The following is a 20,468-nucleotide window of genomic DNA, read 5'->3' as shown; positions in this document are numbered from 1 at the left end:
ACGCCATGCTTCTCCGAGACAAACAGATATATTCACATAGACTGTCTCTTAAGAGACCTGGAGATTAGCTCATTTTTAAAAAAAAAAAGCCCAAACAAATGCTTAGGTGTTAAAAACTCACATCGCTGGTGAATTTTGAGATCTTGCTCACGTTCCTGAATTGAGGCGTCTCACAGTAGTTGATACTGTGACCTTTACTACTTCCCAGGTCCTTCTTATATTCCACCTTGGAAACCAAAACACCAGACACACAATAGAACCAGGCCCAAAGCCACTCTTGAAAATGTCCCCAGGACTTTACTAGGTTATTTTTAGAAAACTTTCAACCCAACATTTAAAAATACTAGGCATTGGACACCGTAAGTTAACAGTACATGTGTTCCTTTCAAATAATAAATAAGTAAATAAGTAGTTTGGCTCTGGAAATTTAAAGAAACATGGTCCCTTCCAAGAGAAAAATCCATTAAGAGATCATACAGCCCAAAAAGTGGAAAAATAGGTTTTAGAAATCAGGATGGCAGTTACTCTTGGGGAAAAGTGTCTGCGGGTCAGGGGTGGGGGTATATATCTGAATCATGTTCTGTTTCTTGATCTGGTGTTAGCTACATGGATGTGTCCACTTGCAGAAATCTCTCCCATCAGGCACAAATGGCGTGTACATTTCTCTTTATGTACACTTCAATAAAATCTAACCACAAAAGTTACTTGACAAAAGAGTATAATAAATGAGACCACTCACAGATGCACAGAGCATCTTCTAATTTTAACTGGGTTGGCTAGTTGAGCTCCCCTGGGTAGCTGGATGTAAGATGAGAGGTTATAGTTACTGAAAAGGCCCCAAGTCGTCCCAGGTAATTAATTGGAGGAGCCAGCTGAAGGCCGATTACCACAAATAGAGCAGGACTGGTTTGTCCTACTGGGTAAACATAAGGGCAAAAAGAAATGGAAGTTTCTCTTGTGACCTCTTACCAAAACAAAACAAAAAAACCCCCACAATTTGTTATCCTATCTTATGAAACATGGTGGAAACATGCTTTTTAAAGTATGCAAGATACATTATAATGCTCACAATCTGATAAGAAGTGAAAAAAGTATACCAAGCTATAAATAGAGTTTAATTCTAATCTATAAATGTCTTTATATTCATATACTTGTTTATAATATCTTCACCTAGAAAAAGGCCAAAATGTTAACAGTATTTTTCCTGGGTGATAAAAATGTACTTTCAGAGATCTGGTTCCAACTCTCTCCCTAAAATTCTCTCTGAACCAGAATAAGACACGTTACTTCTCTAGGCCTATGACAAAATCAGGACCTAAAGATTGCTGAGGTCCCATCTAGACCTAATATTCCGTGAATCAAGAGCAAGGTTTGGCAACTACTTGGCTCTGCTCTTGTGGTATGAAAGTAGCCAGAGATGAAATGTAACCAAGCAGGACGTGGCTGTGTTCCAATAAAACTTTATTTATAAAACCAGGCTACAGGTCAGATTTGGCACTCAGGTTATCATGGTTGGCTGACCTCTGGCCTAGAGTATCAGAACCATCTCAAACATCTGTTTAAAATGCAGATTCCAAGACCTAGGCACCTATCTATTACTTCGAAATACTTGAGATCAGGAAAATGTCACTCCTGGAGATTTTGAGCAGCCCACAGTTAGAGGGCCACAGATGAATAGTTGGGGGCCTGAAGACTGGCCTTTAGAAGTTAGGGAAGAAAAATATTTTAGGATACTTGAATATCTTCTTCTGAATTGCAGATAACTTGTTATGGGAGTACTTTTAATAGCCCTCCTTCTTCCCATTGAAAGAGGTTGTTAACTCAGATGCCTTTAGGGTCTAGAGAGGAAATGCCAATGAGGCCCCACTGTGAAAGAAAAGACTGGAGAGCGTGATAAGGATTTGGGAGCTTGAGGGGTTATTTCCTTGCCAAAGTCTCAGCAATTCAAGAAATCTGAATCACAGAGTAGACTGAACAAAATGCACCGTCTGGCGGCCAGTCCAGCCTCTAACCTACAGGAATTCAGAGGAGACACACAGCTTCTGGGAAACCGGACTCCGATAACAAGACAATGAGAGGTTCCATGTTGGAAACACTTTTCTGATCCTTGATTACCACTCCGTATGAGTGACGTATGGTTATAAAGGTTGGCGGGGTCACTATTCTGCAACTAAAAGTTGACTGCCTGAAACTTCTGTGAGAAGCTCTGTGAGAATTTGAGAAGAAACTTCGGAACCCTTGGAGAGACTTAATTTGTTTAATTTGTTTGATTCTAGGCTCTCTCGTGAGTTGCTCTCTTTACTGTCCATTTGTTCCATGGAAAGTGGCAACCGTGTGCAGCTCCTGTGGCACTGAACAAAATTTTTCACGCTGGGCTTGCCCCGTCCACGGTGCCCTGTACGCACCTCGCTCACAAGCTTGTTCACGCTCTGGGCCCGCTTGAGGACCAAGTTGTCTTGGGCTGGGAGGGAGTGATAATGTGCAGGGCCTTTCATCTTATTGAAGTCCTGCCTGTATTTTATCTGAAAGAAGCACACAAAGAGGGCCCAGAGTTGTTATTTTCATGCTCCGTGAGAGAAATTACTCCAAAATGACCCAGCATTTCATGTCAATAGTTACTTAAGAGAATTTTCTGAAGGGGGAAAAAAAAACCAACTACTTAGGCTTTTTTTTTCCTCCATGAAATCCATAAGCCACTCAGTCCCTTTTGTATTAAAGTTTTACTGGCCCTTTACACATTTTGGGTACTTTATACTCTAATTCTGCATGAAGAAACGTCTTGAAACAAGCATGCCAAAAAGTGTAATTCCAAACCCAGTCTGCCCATGGTTTCAACGTCTTTTCTCATCTAACCCACTAACGAGGGGCCAAGTGAGTCACATGTTTTACATCCCCTGTTGGGCCAAGAATGCACTGTCCTGGGCAAATGGATTTAATAACTGAAGAGCACAGAGCAAAGGAGAAGGGCAAAGGAGGTGTGAAATTCATGTGCGGCTTCTGACTATATATAGACCAAGCTCAAGTTGGAGTGTTGGATCTGCATGTGCACATCGCTCGACTGAGTTTAATTATAGTCTATCTTTCAAGGACCGCCAGCTGGCCAGCATTCTGCAAATTAAAATCATTTCATCCACTGGGTTATACCCAGTTTGATAATCATGTGACCTGTTTTCATCAGCTATTCCCCTAAAGTGCTAGGTTTCTAGATGGCTTCTTTTGCAAAGCCTCTCCTAACCCCAGCTTATCTGGCTGGACCAGCACTGGCACCTGCTTCAACTCGCCTAAAGTAAGTTCCACCGTCTGTCGGTGTCACGCTCCTTTGAAGCAGGTAAATGTGACAAACGGTCTGAAAGAAGGTGTCAGAAATTTGGAGAGAAATCGAGCGCTAATTGATCTGTGTGTAGGCTTCCGTTAAACATAGTCTTCAGAATCTCATTTATCCTGACTGCTTTGGCGGCTCTGCGGGTCATCCCAATATGGTACTTACATCACTGGCAAGTTCGTTGGCTTTCTTGGCATTCTGATAAGCGGGGGTGATCATGGCGGGGAAGCTGCCTTTTCCTCTGTGCTCCTGATAGTCCTCCAAGTAGCCCTGCTGGGAGAATCAAAAATGTCCCTCAGTGATGTTCCCCTCCCTCAGAGTGTGGGGGGTTGGAAATGATCGCCCCTAGAGCCTGTTCCTATAGAGGCCCGTCCACCATGGACATTGCAGGGAACACCCTAGGAGCAGAACCATGAGGTGACTAAGACTGTGGACTCTGTGGTCAGGTGTACTTAAATGGTGCCTGGCACACAGTCGGCACTAAATAAATGCTAACGAACATCATCAATATTCCCACTGGATAAATCCAGACATTCTACACGTCTCCCAGACTCATGGATTATGGAGTTCTCATCCCCTATCTGACACCAGGGAGGTCTGTCTGCCTTCCAATAATCCCAAAAGCTGCCTTTGTTGGGCCTGCAGAGAAACCCATTAACATCCCAGATACTGTTTTCCCATGTGCAAAGAAAAGCATTTTATAACTATTTGAATTTTTTGTATTCAGGGGGAAATTTCAAATTGCCCTAAGAGGCTCTAAATGGGGCTAAATGTGAATTTTCAGACTATTATAATCTGAGCCTGTTTCTTCCTTCCTCTTCCCCACACCACCCACCTACTCCCACAAAACAAAACTTTCTCTCTCATGGACCTGTCGTGATGTCAGTAGCATAAAACTTTCCTGGGATGGGATGGGATGTACTTCAAGACCCCATCTGATGCTACCTGCTCTCCGGGAAACGCCTCCCTCATTCCCAGTCCTCCCCCAGGCAGAGTCAGCTGCTTCCTCTTCCGTGTTCCCATCAATCTAAAGAAACCCAAGTGCTCCCTCAAGCTCATGACTCCATCTTCCTATGGCCTCCTCCAAGGCAAGGGCCTGCCCTACTCCCACAGCGGGGTCAGAATCCAGCACACACATTTTTAAAAATAAAACACTTGGGTTGAATTAGAAAGTCCAGGCTTCCCTTTTATCCAGTAATGACAATTGTTCAGCCCGAGTGCTCCTTTATGTTTGACTGCCAAACTGTTCTGGGCCGAATGCAGTAAGTAAAAAAAATTAAGCTAAAAAAATAATAATAACGAAGGCTCCCAAATTCTTTGGTAATCTCTTTTTGCCCCTTTTGCTGTATGGGTTAGGCTGGCTTAGAACTTTATTTTAACTTCTCTGCTTATAAGTATCCACGTTGGGTGTGTAAATCTTTCAGTGAGACACTCAATCCTACCGGGGAGTTGGCTGGTTACAAACAGTAAGTCAATTACACGATATAGTCCATTGACCTAAAAAAAAAGTTATTCGTGAAAAGGAAGAATGCATTGTTTGGCATTTTAGGCATTACAGATATTTATAGTTTATCTGACTGTCTGTCTGCTTCTCTCTCACTCCCTCCTCCTTGTGCCTGGCGGGTCCTGCTAAATCACACCAGGAAATGCCACACGAGGCTGATCCTCTCGACAGTTGTTGGCGGTCCTATCAAACATCACCCACTTTGATCCTAAGATTTGTTATTACCATGACGGGGAACTTCAGCCAACATGTCCTAATAAGCGAGAACCAACTACCACACTGTGAGGTTGCATCTCCGTGACGGGTACAGACATGTCTAAACACGTTCATGTGCTGCCAGAACATGCTGACCACATTTAGAACAAAATATTTTCTGCCGAATATAGGAACCAAATATTTTTTAAAGTGATTTTTAAAAGTCAACTTGAGCCTTCTATACAACAGATTTAAAACATGAAATCTCTAAAAGCATAATTTTATTGAGGCTAAGCACTGAGGCCATTTAAGTAACTTACAAAATTTAGCAAAATGGACTTTTTCTTTTAAGATTGAACATTTTTGTTCAGACAGACTTTTGCAAAGGGGTCACACCCCCATCTTCATACACATCCTTAGTCTTCCATGAGTGTCTCCCTAGACGCTCTTTTAAAGAAAAGAAACAAGTTGTTTCTGTCATAAATTATGTATGTTGAATAAATCATGTATGTTGTAGAATCTGCCCACTGATGAAAAATTCAAACAACTTTCCAATCAATTTTTTTAAAAATCAACTAAGTCCACTGAGTGCATTCTTCTGGTACACATACTTAGCCTTCCAGTATTCTTTACTTACAACTATGAAAAGATAATATTCCCTTTCTTTCCTATACCTGTTTAGTACCAGAAAATACAGAGGGATGTGCAAATAAAAATTAGCTTCCAATTATCATCTCAACCTTTTTACCCCCTATCACTAGGTAGTTCACGTGAGAAGTGAAATTGGGGGAAAGATTTGCATTCTCTGCCAAATTGCTTCCTCTAACAACCTAGATAAGATATGTAGTTTCTAAGAAGTGAGACTTGCTACTCAGTGAAGTGCCCAATATTTTTCCAGACATGCCTTTGGATCCCTTTCGTGCTTACACAGTGATGAGCTAAAATTAGCCAGTCTTGGGCCTTGGGACCATTCTTCATTGAATAGGTGAGAATGTTTTACTCTTGACAAATTCACCATCTTGACAGGGGTTCTTTATTTTTAAAAAAGAAAAGGAGGGGCGCCTGGGTGGTTCAGTGGGTTAAGCCTCTGGTTTCAGCTCAGGTCATGATCCCAGCGTCCTGGGACCAAGCCCTGCATCTGGCTCTCTGCTCAGCAGGGAACCTGCTTCCCTCTCTCTCTGCCTGCCTCTCTACCTACTTGTGATCTCTTTCTCTCTGTCAAATAAATAAATAAAATCTTAAAAAAAAAAAAAAGAAAAAAGAAAAAGTGCTTAGAAACTCTTTTCCTACATGGATCAGTTTGAGCTCAATGTAATTGTTTATCATTGCTTTCTGACTTGAAAATCCACCATTCATAAACAGGGCTAGATAAACCACAACCCAACCCCTAACTCCAGGGCCATCAGTTGTGTGACAGGCCAGTGGGCTACTGACCATCAGAAAGGGCAGTTTCCCAGGGAGTGATTTCATCACCTACCTGGCCGTATTGGTCCATGCATTCCCTTGTGCCTGCAGCTCCAGCAGCCGAACTAGCCATTCCCTTCATTTCCCTTTGATATTGTTGATGGTACCTCACCTAAATGAAGGGGAAGGACAAACCTGGTGTGAGTTTTACCTTCTATGCACAGAAGCCAGAAGAGTAAAAACAAACGTCTCATGGAATGTTCTTTTTCTGCGTTGGTCCAGCGATTGTGTCTTAGACATCAAAGTGCCAGATCATGGTCTTGATAAAACCCATTAAAAACTATGAAGGAGGGGCGCCTGGGTGGCTCAGTGGGTTAAGCCTCTGCCTTCAGGCTCAGGTCATGATATCAGGGTCCTGGGATTGAGCCCCGCATCGGGAATCTCTGCTCAGCAGGGAACCTGCTTCCCTTCCTCTCTCTCTGCCTGCCTCTCTGCCTACTTGTGATTGCTCTCTGTCAAATATATAAATAAAATCTTAAAAAAAAAAAACTATGAAGGAAAGCTACTCCCTGGACCATGGAGCATACAAAAGCAGACAGGAAGTTGTAGTCGCCCGACACAGGTAACTTCCTGTTTCCTCTCCTACCACGAATACACTGTCAGGGACACTCACATCACTGGCCAGTTCATTGGCTCTCTTGGCGATCTGATAAGCGGGTGTGATCATGGCAGGAAAACTACCTTTCCCTCTCTGCTGTTCATAGTCTTCCATATATCTCACCTGGAAGATGAAAAAAGAAAAGGAATCTCATGCCACAATCATGCTATGTATGAGGTTGTCTGATGAGAACCCCTGCCAAGGGTTTGCATGAAACCCTCACATCACCACTCACAGCCCCTATGGCACCATCAATGGCTTATGGCTTGATGTACCATATGCATCTTCTTTACCTTTTTATTCCCCCAAACCCAGCACAGTGCCAGTACATGAAGACACTCAATGCAGAATTCAACACATGAAGCACATGCTGTGGGCCAGGTGGTAAGGCTAGGCAGAGGAAGGAGAGGAGGCTTTTGCCCTCAAGGGGCCACCAGTCAAGTCTAGGAGACAAAAGAGGCTTCTCAAACCAAGGTGAGCAGAAGCTACTTGTTAAGCTGGACCTGGATTTGTGCTTACACTTCCTGCTCAGAAAAAGACACAAAGTTCTTGGTCTTGTTATGTTAGGGAACAATGGGGCTGTGAAAAGGCAAATGGTAGAAAACCCTTAGAAGTTATATTCTCTATTTGCAGCAACAAGGTTTGAAATTTTCTGGATTAATCACATACATCTGACTTGTGACTGATACTAAGCTTTCTCTCTAAGGAAGAGATTTCACAAGGTCTGTGCTGGCTAACTTATGGGACTTGACTGTCCTTGACCTTAGAAAGTTCCCCCTGCCTCTCACGCAGGACCAAGAGGCCTCCACCATTCTTCCTCTCTCTACCTCTAAGGAAGGAAGGAATGGAGAATCTTAAAAGCCTCTAGGCATCCATCGTTTCTTACATCACTTTGAAGCTGTCCCCCTGCCTTGGCCCGTAGCAGCTCAGGGGTATCCGCCACTGTGGTGAACCTGGAAACACGCTCGTCATGCCCTCTCTTGTATTCCACCTGATGAAGAGATAGCATGGAGTCAAGGTCATACTCACCAGCCTTTGTGAGGACCCTTCCTTGTAGCTGTCCTGAAGCTATACCATCAGCTTAGAATCAATACAAGCCTATGACCAAGTCTTTAGTACAGGCTTCCTAGGCTCCTCTTCAAAAAGCTACTGTGCTACTTTTTTAAGTCAGTGCTTACTGTGTTAAGTCCAAGAGAATGCTAGGCATGGCTAACCATTAACAAATATTAACCCACCTCATCTCTATAACCATTGCATGTGGCAAGACTCTTACTGTCCCCATTTTTTTCAAATGAACCACTGAGGAATAGAGAAGCTTCATCATTTGCTCACGGTACACAGCTAGTAAGTGAGAGTACCAGGATTCCAATCCTAGCACTCTCACTCTAAAATCCGAGCTCTTAGCCAACAAGCTTTCTATTCCTCAGGAGGACGTGCCATCTACTTAACAAGAATCAGTATCTAAAATGTTAAATTGACCTCAAGAAATTATTTGGTCCAGTCTTTGGAGGAGATACCTCGTCTCTCCATTTGATAGATGTGGCCCAGTCAAGGCAGAGAGGATCTCTCAAGGCAAGATAAACTCTTGAGAGAGAGTCTTCCCTCAAGGGAGAGGGAAAACAGAACAGCACAGTTCTCTTCATAATATCACACTAATAACACCTACTGTCCACAAGCACTCTCTTACTGGTTTTTATCTGAATCCCAGAGTTTCATTAGTGACAAAAATTAGCATAATCTACGGTGAATAAGCACTGGGATGCTCACTTGACTGGCCAGCTGGTTGGCTTTCTTGGCTCTTTGATAAGCAGGTGTGATCATGGCTGGAAAGCTCCCCTTGCCTCTCTGCTGCTCATAGCCTTCTGTATACTCCTGCTGGTCAGAGTCAATATCAGCACAAGAACAAATATGATATCAGATAAGAATGAACAAACTGTAACTGTGAGCATCATCAGAACCAATGCAACTGAATTTATAAGGTAGTTAGAAACCATTTCAATCACCTGGAGTGAATTCAAAAATGTTATTCCATTGGTGACTTGAATAGCACCTTCAACACTAAAGAAATCCTATTTTCCGGGTCAAAGGGATTCCCCTTCCGTGCTTATATCAAATTGCATGGAACCTGGCCCAACCCAAGGGACCCAAAGAGAACACCACCCCTTTGACTCAAAGGCTTGTATGATAATGCAGCATTATCATACATAATTTGTATGATAATTTGTGGGAGTCTTTTCTATAACTTGTCTGCTAGAATTAGTTCTACAGCATTGAGAACGAAGTGTTAGGCTTCCCTTCTCACTTTTTGAATATCGCTGATGATTGGTCTTCCTACTAAGACATGGCTCCTAGCATTTGTGTCTCTGTCTTCTTTCCATCTGCTAAAGGCTAAGTCACTAAAGACCAACAATGGTTTCCAAAGTGGTTTCTTCAAAGGGCAAGGGCCTGGGGTGTGTGGAGAGAACCAGAAGGTACTGTGTGTAAATCGTTAAGGATTTCCATAGTCTGGGCCAAAACTGCTTTCTCTACATGAAAGTCTAATAAAATCTCTCTTATCATGCTGGGGGACAGGAGTCTAAAATGGGCTATCAGGGCTGGTCTTTTCTGGGGGCTCTCAAGGAGAATCCATTTCTTTACATTTTCTAGAGACCACTTGCATCTCTTAGTGTTTGTTTCCCAATGGCTTTGACCTCTGCTCCTGTTATCACATCACCTTGTCTCTGACTCTGGTCATCTTGCCTCCCTCCTTATAAAGGACCCTTGTGATTACATTCACCCACCCTATTGATCCTGGGTAACATTCTTATCTCTAGATCCTTAACTTAATCATATCAGCAAAGTCCCTTTGGTCAGTAATGTAACAGATACACAGTTCCTGGGGTTGGGACATGGTAATCTTTAGGGGAGAGGCCAGTAGTCTACCACAATCTTAAGATAAAGAAACATTCAAACTCATTCCTAGAATAAGTTCTAAAGCCCTTACCTCACCAAGAGACTTTCGGGCCTCAACCATCCTTACGATTTCCGGGTCTGGCAGATCTCCTGGGCACCAAGCATTCCCTTCGCCATACCCAGTCCAATAGGCTCTCTATAAAGGAAACAAACAAATGCATAAACACATACCCCACACATTTGGTTGGTAAGACCTACCCCACCCTCTTAGCAATGCTCACATACACTGTCAACATAAGAGAAATTCTCTAAAAACTATAAACTCCTAGTGGCCTATGGTGGGTCTCAGCTAAAAGAAATGTTCAACTTTTTCCACCTAGAAAATAATCCAATATCCTAAAAAGTAGAACTTTCTGGGATTCATTTATATTCTAGAAGGGTTTCAAATGTAACTTGGCATTTCTTGGCTCATCACTGTACCTAGACTGAGCCAATGGGGAGTTGCTATGGACAGGCAATACGAGCTTAACCAGCATGATTCACACATGATGCAAAACCCTACTACTTGTCATGTGCCTAATATTGGGATAAGCAATTAACACTGGGAAAAGAAAAGCCAAAAACAGAGAAGGCTGTTCCTTATTTAAGATATCTGTGGCCTCCATAGGGACATGAAACCAACACAGGAAACAAATAATGATTAGAAAATGTCTGTATGCTTAAGTGTACTGTATTGATGACAAACATGAGGCTTTAAGAAGCGATCTGTATGTGATGGACCCCATTCTGGATAGGAAGATGGAACTGAGCTGGACTGCCAAGGCTGAGGTCAGTTAACAGGGGCAAAAGGAGAAAGGACATCCATTCTAGAAGGTCAGTTCCATGAAGGCAGGGATTTCCATCAGTTTTGCTTATTGATGTATTCCAATAGCCTGGAACAGTGCCTGGCACATAAGACTCAAGAAATATTTGTTGAATAAATTCCAGGAGTGGGAGCTACCATGAATAAAAGCATGAAGGCAATGATGGGCTTCATGTGAAAGACCATAAGGAGATGGGTTTGGTTGGAATTCGGGGGGAAGAGATGGCAGCCAAGTGGGCTAGACATAGGGCAAATTGAACAGGTTGGGTAGAACCATGCTTTGGAGATCTAGAAAGACAGATAGTTCATATGTGAAAATATGCTCAACCATACTAGCAATCAGGGAAATTTAACTTGAAACAACAAGATAAAAAAATTGTCAAAAACTTTTATCTGGAAATACCAAGGATCAGTGAGAGTATAGAGGAATAAGTCTTCCCATCCTCTGCCTGTAGGAGTATCAAATGCACAGCCACTTCAGAGTGCAATTTGACAGCGGCCATGGAAATTAAAAGGCATGTGCCCTTTCATTTTCCATTACCTGTTCTAGAAAAACACTCATTTGTGTCCAAAAGAGGTCACACACAGGATGTCCACTGCAACTTCATAATAGAAAAAAAAAAAATGGAAAGAATCCTGCCCATCAACAGAAGAGCATGATACATCCATTCTTAATGGTTGCATTCATGACATATCCATCCAAAATAACTTAAAAGGAGGCTGACACAGAAATATCTCCAAGATATTTGTTGATTGAAAAATATAAGCTGCAAAACAAGGCATGCTGTTTCATGGGGAAAACATAGAAATATCCCAATAGAAATATACATATGCAATATGTTTGCATATGCATACATATAATGCATGCATATAATACATATAATATGCAATTGCAATATACATATGCAATTTTCAGCGAAAATAATGGCTAATATTTGTTGTGCCTTCCATTGTTCTAAGGTCTTTACATTTATATACTCTCTTAACCTTCGCCATTGTTCTGTGAGTCAGGAATTGTCAGAAGTTCAGTTTACAGATGAGAAAGCCAAAGAAAAGAATGGTTAAATAATTCATCAAAGGCCCCTCAGTACATGGCAGTGGTCGTATTCAAATGGGAGTACTAAGAGACAGATGACATAGATCTATATTTGTAATTGAGTCAAGTCTGAAAGAATATACAGGTCCCTCTCCAGAGGGACTGATCGGAGACGGTGCACAGGGGTTAGCTTTGTACTTCGGATTTTTTTTTTTTTACAACAAGGAAAACACAAATATTACGTGTATAATGAAAAGTAAACGGCTGAGGACTTTTGAAATGATGAGACTCTCCCTAGTGAGCATAAATTCTCAGGTAGCAGGAAGAGTAAGTTAGGGCCATCTAGGAAGCTGTGCGTGACCAAGGTCACTGGACAGGCTGGACAGAGGCAAAGCCAGAAGGGAGAAGGCCAACCAGGGGGCCCTGGCGAAGGTCCAGGCAGGAGCTGATGTGGATTGGAGCAGGGAGAGTGAAATGCAGGAGAAGGGGCAGAGCTGAGGGAAGTATCAGAGGGAGGAAGGGCAGCCGTGGTTCCCAGCCTGGGTGCTTGTTCCCAGGGACAGAAACACAGTAGTTGGAAGGGACAAACTCACTAGTGAGTTTGGGCTGGAAGCAGAAACAGTGGAGATGACCCCACGACAGGCTGCGGGATGTCTTCTGTAGACAGCTGGAATCACAAAGTGGGTAAATGAAAGCCTAATCCATTTCTCTAGAAGTAATACTCATGATGCGTCTCACTTGCAGAGTGCGTGGTTCTCTTCCCTTTTACCCAAACCTGGTCACACGTCTCCTCTCACCTCGTTCATCGGGGGCTGCCCGTTAGGTGCAGCTGTTCCATCCCTGGATTTCATGTCCCAGTGAAAAACCGACTTAAACTGTCCGCCCTCATCTTGGTCATCAATCTGCACCACGGAGACGTTGTCAGTAACGTTTCCATCGGAGAAGAGAAGGAAAATAGACAACATAGAGTTAAATCGGAGGGATTGTTCTAAATCGCAAAGGCAAAGCTTCATAAGGGCACAACGACACACACTGGGTCTGTCGCGTTGTGGCTTCACCCGCTCCACCAGCCAGGCGAGGCGTGCAGAGCCCCTGCAGAGTGCAAAGCTCTAGCTAGCAGTGTAATTAAAAAGACTGAGGGTCTCAATGAACTTATCACACGACACCCAGTATTCAGGTTAGAGTAACCGCAGAAAACGCTAGATACCAGAGTAGTGGTTCTTAATTTTAGTCTGTGTGAAAATCACCTGGGGAACTTGGTTAACAGGTTGGCTCCCCAGACTCATGTATATGTTCCCCTGGGCTTTATAATTTTACCTTTCCTATCTTGACCTGTAATACATCTTGAGTTAGTTTTTGTGTACAGGTGTGAGGTAGGGGTCCGGGTCCATTCTTTTCCATGCAAATATCCAATAACTCCAGATCGTCCTTGCCACACTGGACTGCAGTGGCACATCTGTCATAATCCAAGTAACTGCATAGGCACAGCTCTATTTCTGGACCTTGGGTTGCATTCCACTAGCTGGTCTATTCTTACACAATACTACGCTAAGTTCATGACTACTCCTTTTGTAGTAAATCTTGAAATCTCGTAACTGAAGTCCTTCCACTTTGTTCTTCAGAATTTCTTGGCTATTCTAGAATCTTCGTGTGGTTCACACCATTTTTAGAATCCTGGGTCAATTTCTACGAAAAATGCCAAGACTTAGACTGGAATTACTGTGAACATATAGATCAATTTGGGCGGAACTGACATCGCGATGGTATCTTCAGAGCCTTGGGTGTAGGCCAAGAGTTCTTAAAGACAACATAAGAGGGACCTGCCGTAAAAGAAAAAAATCAAAAGGTCCTAGGTCCCAACCCAGATATCATAATAAATGAGGTCTAAAATGGGCCCAGAAACCTACAATTTTTACAAGTGGAAATTGAAATCATGGATTTTACAGATGAAGGAAGAAACTGAAGGCAAAGAAGTGACCTTACCAAAGTCATTCAATCATTCAACAGGTAATCAGAGCCAGGCTTAGAATCTAGGAATTCTATTTCCACACGAAAGGCACTTCCTCTCATCGAATTTCTAGGCTGGCTACCACCCAGTGCACCTAGAATATGTGTATTTTTAAATATAGAAATTGAGAGTGCTTTACCTGCTTCTTCCCCTGGATTTTGAGAAACTACCACAAACGTGACATAGACTGAAGGCAGCATTTCTGGGCGGCAACACTGCTGATACTGGAGGCAGGTTAAGTCTTTCTCCTGGGCCCTGTCCTTGCCATGGCACAATGTTTAGCAGCATAGCTGCTCCCTGCCCATCAGATGCCCACAGTACCCCTCCCTGCCAGCTGTGACATTCTAAAACATCCCCAGACATCACAAATGTCCTGTGAGAAGTAAAATCGCCCTCCTAGAGAGCCATTGCCTTAAGGAATCAGAATCGCATGATCAAAATAGTTAGAAAGCCTTATTTGCTTGTTCTCCACCCATGGAACAAATCCATCACTGGGGAGTGCCTGCCTCCCCAGAGACTTTTCATGAGATTCTGGATTATTCTGAGGAAGTAGGAAGAAGAGGAAAAATAGTAAGTGTTGCTAGTAGGGTAAGGAAGAAGCATTAAAAGCTAAAGTCCCCTCGCTGAATAAAAGAGAATCTAGATGTTTTATTTTCCTAAAAATTCCATGCACACCTACCAAACAGGAAATTTTGGCTTAGACATTTATTTATTTTTAAAAGGGTGACATTTAGGAAACACAAAACTGTCAGCCTGCTTTGAATGCCAGCTCAAACTCTTTCCTTTTCTCCTTCATTACCATCACTGAAGCATCCCTTTTGTTCCCTCCTTTAGCACAAGTGCATTGAATTTGTTTTTACTCAATGGGCAAACTCAGAGATGCAAGAGTTAGGCAAAAAAATCATCCATTCCCCTTCCTCAGGTGCCTATGAGACCCAGGGCCTAGAAGGGGCACAGCTGTCCATTTGAAATTTTTCCTGATGGGGAAGAAGGAGAAAGTGATCTCAACAGCCAATTGTTTGGCATAACATACACATACACACACATGCACACATGCACACACAAATATGCATGTATACACACACATACCATGTACACAAAAATATACACAGAGATGTACACATACACACACACACCACACACACATATACATACGCACACATGGGCATGCATACGAACATGGGTATATGCACGTACCACATACACACATATGTGTGTCCGTGAATGCCTATTCACACCTACACCCACACATACATACGCTCCCCATACACGCACAACCATATGCATACACACGCACACATATTCGCACAGAAGCAAACAAACGCACACACACACGCGTCCCGGTAAGTTCACATCACTGTCTGTGGCTAGCACCAGAACCAGCACAATTCTCACTCCAGCTCGGGCCTGTCACACACGGTAAAAAGAGAATGAATCCACTACCACCTCAAAGAAAGGTAACATTGTGCGACCTGCTGTATGACTGGAAGGTAGGGACAGGCCAGTTAGAAGCTAGTGTAGCGTGGAAAAGTAAAGACATTCGGGATCTTGTTGTAGAGTGTGTAATACCTACAAACAGCACTCGGATGGTGTAAGTACTTCTCCTGGTGTTGAATCTGTAAAACCCTGGCTATCCAATGGTAGAAACATCTGGATGTTCGTTAACATAAACAAATGCTTTTCTCCTCCTGGACGGTTTACGCTATGTGCATAGAAATAGGCCAATGGAGCAGTTTAGGGTAAGCGTTCTAGAGTCCGATAGATCTGGATTTGTACCCACTCCAGTATCTGGGTAAAACCAGGCAGATTACTTAACCTCTCCGAGCCTCAGCCTCCTCGGCTATAAAACAGTAATATTACAGAGGATTCTTGCGAAGAAGAAATGAGATAAGATAGAGAAAGAGCCCAGGAGAAGAGTCCCACATTAGGTCCTCTGTTTAAGTGAGAGCTACACTCAGTATTCATTGCAGCTTTGGGTAGCTGCCCTTAGACATCAAGAGACGAGAACAAGATCCCCATAGAACGAATGCTCTCAGTAATGTAAGATTGCTTGTGAATTCTTAAGGTTTGCAAATCCTTCGAAATCAGTGATGTTTAAGCAGCTCGGCACCTCAGGCTCCTCATCCGCAGAGTGAGATAACAATAGTACTTACCCTAGTGGGCAGTCATGTGTATTAAGTGAATTAAATGATTGTGCAGTAAACGTTACATAAGCATCTTTAAAAAAAATAATAAGCTCACAATGAGTCCAGGGCTCTTAGCAAAATAAGCTGTTTGGCAGGAGGTGTGGGGGAAGCTCCCTCCAACACACGTTTTCCTGAGGAGACCCGCAGCCTGGGCCAGCCGGAGAGGCAGTCTGAGGCAAGGTGACGTGAGGAGGGCAGATCTCTAACAGACTTCCACCTCCTGTGCAATGTTCTAATTTTAGAAAGTTGTTAGCTCCATCCCACAGAGCAGCTTCCGTGGGGCAGGGGAAAGAAGTGAAATGAGTCATCATCTTAATAAATGCAGGCATCCAAGCCATCCCTAGCTATTTGACAAGACCCCATTGTTGGTTTTTCAAAAGAGGTTGGTGTATCAACAAGGCTACCTGGTCTATCCGAACATCACTTCCAAATCAAATTATCTCTGACCTACCCCTGCCCCCAGGGGAAAGAGAAGCTGCTAGTAATGGTAAACACCTGAATTCAGAGAGATTTTAAGAGTGTGGAACTAGAGGTTTTTAATTTTCTATATCAAAATAATCATGGGAGAAAGTAAGGAAAGGCTCTTGTGATGTGTTCCAGCTATATAAACTTTTGGGTTATTAGGCACCTACTGTGTACAGGGCCTGCCGGGTAAACCATCATCAATGTGAACAGAGCTGGCAGACAGAGATTACAAAGGCGTCAGATATTTAAGCTGGATTATCTTGGGTCCTACCTTACATTGTGGTAGGACAAAGAGCAATATCTGTTACTTAAATGCACTTTGCGCCTCTAAATGAAAAACATGAGCAGGTTCAATGTTGACACAGACACTTAAAAACCTGAGGTAAGAAATTTTCTTCAAAGGCTATTTTGAAGTTCAAAATTAAGTCACTTACCCCATGGATGGCTTCTGGGGACTTCCTCACGTTTAGATTTAATGGAGTATGATAGACACTTGTGAAAGTGTTGTTCTTGGGGTTATGGCTAGAAAAAATAGACATAAACCAAAATTAGAAATGTACTTTTACCCAAGATGATTGAGTATCCCTAAAGGTATAGTCATTTTTTAAGTTGATAAATATAAAACTTAATAATTAAGTTTATGACTTTCCAGGCAATGTCTTAAAGGAAAAAAAAAAGGAAATCAAATAAATTTAGTATATATTACTACAAGACCAAATCTAACTGGAAACAGCCACTTAAAAACTTTCAGGAAAAAAAATATAGAAATGGATTCTGGAATTATTTTAAAGAAAAAAAATTAAAGCTCTTTAGGCATATCTATGGCAATTACACTGTTCTGCACAGTACTAATGATTTGACATGTGGTTATAGCAGATAGATTTGACTTTTTACTTGGAAGAAATTTGAAAATTCCAACTTTCTGTCCTTTGCATAAAATCCTGCCTTAGGGCTCGTCAGTGATTTTATGTAAATGAAAACTTTGGGGAAGATATTTCTTGGATTTAACTCTGGGCTGTGTGATTGGAAACTCTGATTGGCTACTTGTTAAAAAATAAATAAAACTCAAGAAGTGGTGGAGGCGGGCACCAAACACTTACGCGTGACAGTATGGCTTTTTCTGGTGACTCACGAAGTTATTAACCGATAACATCATCTTGCAAACTTCACAGTGAAAACATGCTTTATGCCAGATCTAGAAATCATAGAGAAGATGTGGCAAAATTACCTTTTCTTCCAAACTCAGGATTCTTATTCATTTCCAGGTAAAAATGGATCCTTAGAGATAAAATGGTAATGTACACACACATAGACACAAACATGACTATAATATGTTAAATGAATAAATAACTTTTTTTTTCCTAAAGAAACATAGAAGACAGAGATAGAAATGAGTAGAACTGAAGAAAGATGAGAAATACATCTTCTTTTGATGGTTCAAAAAACCCTACATATCCCTCTGTAAGAAGATAAATCTACCATATTGGTTATTATTTCCAAAGGCCGAGAAATGTCCACTGACCTGATCTAGACAGCTGATCTTCTCGGCAGGATAAACTCCATACCCACACCTAGAGCAAGCCTGCACATCCATCTTGATATCCGAAGAGAGAAGACAAATCTAGGCAACAGGCAAGAAATCCAAGGAAAAGTCCCAGGCTAGCTGTGCAAGTTTCCCAAATCCTGACCACAGTTCAATCCCCGCGGGGACCTTGATCATTCAAAATCCAACTTCCACTTTCCTTTGCTGACCTTCTAGTTTGAAGTCAGCAGCTGGATGGTTTTTAAAGCTGCCACTTACTCAAGGGGCTATTTTGGCGACTCACACAGCACGCATGCGCCCGGGAAATTAGGTGGAGGTATTTCTAGCTGACATGCTTCTCTAAATAGAAAAATGAACTCACAACAGCATCATGTTTATGTGGGTGACCAAATCCTCGTGTATGACTAGGCAGCATGTAGTAGTTTAACACGAACTGTGATCATAACCCAAGAAAAGAATACAAAGAGATAGGCCATACACTCATCCAACAATCCAATTTAGAAAAGCTCACTCTGTGAGGCCTGTGACTAAAGTAGAAAGGCCAGCTCCCCAAAAATATAAGAAATAAAACAGGGTTGATCCAATCCATGGAAAGGATAAACACCATATTTGAAATTTTGGCTTTATCTATTAAAAATGTTTACAACACAGGGCGCTTGGGTGGCCCAGTCGGTTGAGCATCCAATTCTTGGTTGTGGCTCAGGTCGTGATCTCAGGGTTCTGAGGTGCAGCCCCGCCCCGTCTTAGGCTCCACAGTCAGCGGGGTTGTCTGCCTAAAGAGTCTCTCCCTTTGTCCCTCCCCCTCACATCTATCTCAAATACATAAATAAATCTAAAAAAATATTTTTAATGGTTTAAAGCGAGGCTGCAAACTGATCAAGATATTTCTGTTTAGCTTCTACGAGAATGCAAAATTAGGAACATGCTAGAACACTCAGTGTCTTGGCCCCTATGTTATCCTGAACTGTTCCAAGTTCTGATTGTTTACTCTCTTGCCTCCTGGGCCTGAAGTGGGGCAGCTTGAAGACAAACCCTCTCCTCTTGGCTTTGTTAGCCCCTCCATTGTCTTCAGTGTCCACTAAGTGTCACATTAAAACAGCCTTCTGGGAACAGCTTAAAAAAGATGGCACCTGACCTGTTCCATTCCTCAGCTAACTACCTCCCATGACCCTTACCCTGTTTTATGTTCTTAATTGCAGTGAACTGCCACCTGAGATCCTGAATATTAGAATCTCTGCTTTTTAAAATTATCTGTCTCCTCCTTCAAAATATAAATTCCATCAAAACAGGATCCCTGGTCTTTGTCATCTCTATCTCTAGTTCCTAGAACAAGGCCTGACACAGAAGAGATGCTCAATAAGTACTTACTGAATTAATGAAACAAATTTAATACTCTCACCAAAATGCCTACGGAAGCCAGAAGTGAAGTCACAGATCATATTAGGGACCTTCCCAAGCGGGTGGCCACACACCCCATCTGAGGCAGCAACCACTCCTCAGTCCCAGTCGACTTGTCATGAGGGAATCAGTACCCAGCCCTGCCAAATACTGAGACTTTGCCAGAGAAGCCAAATACTTGCATTTACACATCAGAGTCCGTGCTTTTGTGAGACGCTAGGAATTACACCAGGCCAGGGGCAGCTGAGAGTCTAAGACCTGGGTAGGCTACCACTTAGGGACCTCTGGTCTAAAAGCTGAGGTGACATTGGGGGGTCCCCAGGTGGAGAGATGTCAGCAGTTTCTTTGTGTTGTAGGGCCATGGGGAAGGCTGCAAAGCAAGTGAAGAAAAGTAGAAAGTAGCATTCACATGACACAAGCCCGAAAGAGAGGCTGCGGTCTGAGGTTCCCAAGGATAGAGAGTGGGGCCCAAGGCTTTTCTCTCAGCACGACGGGGACCCTAGGTAGAGACTCCAGGCTCTGGAAGATTCCCACTCTGGAAAGTGGTGCAGGGCAGCTTGAGCGGATGGGAACAACAAAGGACAAAAACTTGGAGCCTTCCCAGAACATTCTGCTCTATACCAGGCTTCTCAGGCCTGACCTGGGAAGTGGGCTGGCCGCAGGCCCCATAACGACTGAGAGAGGCTTCTGCCCCAATTCAGAGGGATGCGGAATCACAGTCAGATTTCATTTAAGGTAAAAGCCATGTTAACACTTCTCTAAGGTGTGTGTGGTCGCTTCTGGCTCACCCTCCTGAAAACGTAATTACCAGAATGAAGAGGTTGAATTTGACTTGTACCATCACTTCTGCTTTTAAAAGGCAGGTATTAGGTATCAGAAGGCATGCAGAGAAACCACCCCAGTGAACTGGAAATGGACCCTATAAGAAACTCGGTGACCACTCACTGCTGGGGTAAGCACCACACAGCCCTTGTCTGCCTGGCCAGCACCATGGG

The 20,468-nt window shown here is 42.8% G+C and overlaps 1 protein-coding gene across 7 annotated transcripts in view; it reads right to left on the bottom strand.

The window, feature by feature from the left end:
• Nucleotides 1-18,301, bottom strand: part of NRAP (nebulin related anchoring protein) — a 69,691-nt gene extending 51,390 nt beyond the window's left edge. Inside the window, exons 1-12 of one of the 7 annotated variants that reach the window (XM_032879501.1) lie at nucleotides 18,055-18,300; nucleotides 17,633-17,727; nucleotides 16,967-17,054; nucleotides 12,671-12,775; nucleotides 10,067-10,171; nucleotides 8,851-8,958; nucleotides 7,970-8,074; nucleotides 7,099-7,206; nucleotides 6,499-6,597; nucleotides 3,488-3,595; nucleotides 2,406-2,522; nucleotides 122-226 (exon numbers count right to left, since the gene is read on the bottom strand). In XM_032879501.1, the coding sequence (XP_032735392.1) occupies nucleotides 122-226; nucleotides 2,406-2,522; nucleotides 3,488-3,595; nucleotides 6,499-6,597; nucleotides 7,099-7,206; nucleotides 7,970-8,074; nucleotides 8,851-8,958; nucleotides 10,067-10,171; nucleotides 12,671-12,775; nucleotides 16,967-17,054; nucleotides 17,633-17,727; nucleotides 18,055-18,126 (1,215 nt within the window). In that variant the 5' untranslated portion in view covers nucleotides 18,127-18,300. Of the gene's footprint in view, nucleotides 1-121; nucleotides 227-2,405; nucleotides 2,523-3,487; nucleotides 3,596-6,498; nucleotides 6,598-7,098; nucleotides 7,207-7,969; nucleotides 8,075-8,850; nucleotides 8,959-10,066; nucleotides 10,172-12,670; nucleotides 12,776-16,966; nucleotides 17,055-17,632; nucleotides 17,728-18,054 lie in introns of all 7 variants that reach the window. The other 6 variants (XM_032879517.1, XM_032879509.1, XM_032879528.1 and 3 more) reach the window with 6 other exon arrangements.
• Between the last annotated feature and the right edge of the window lie 2,167 nt (nucleotides 18,302-20,468).

Source organism: Lontra canadensis, unplaced genomic scaffold (genome assembly GCF_010015895.1).
Source record: "Lontra canadensis isolate GAN:19392208 unplaced genomic scaffold, GSC_riverotter_1.0 scaffold3, whole genome shotgun sequence".
NCBI classification, from domain to species: domain Eukaryota; kingdom Metazoa; phylum Chordata; class Mammalia; order Carnivora; family Mustelidae; genus Lontra; species Lontra canadensis.
This window is presented reverse-complemented; position numbering and strand designations above follow the sequence as displayed.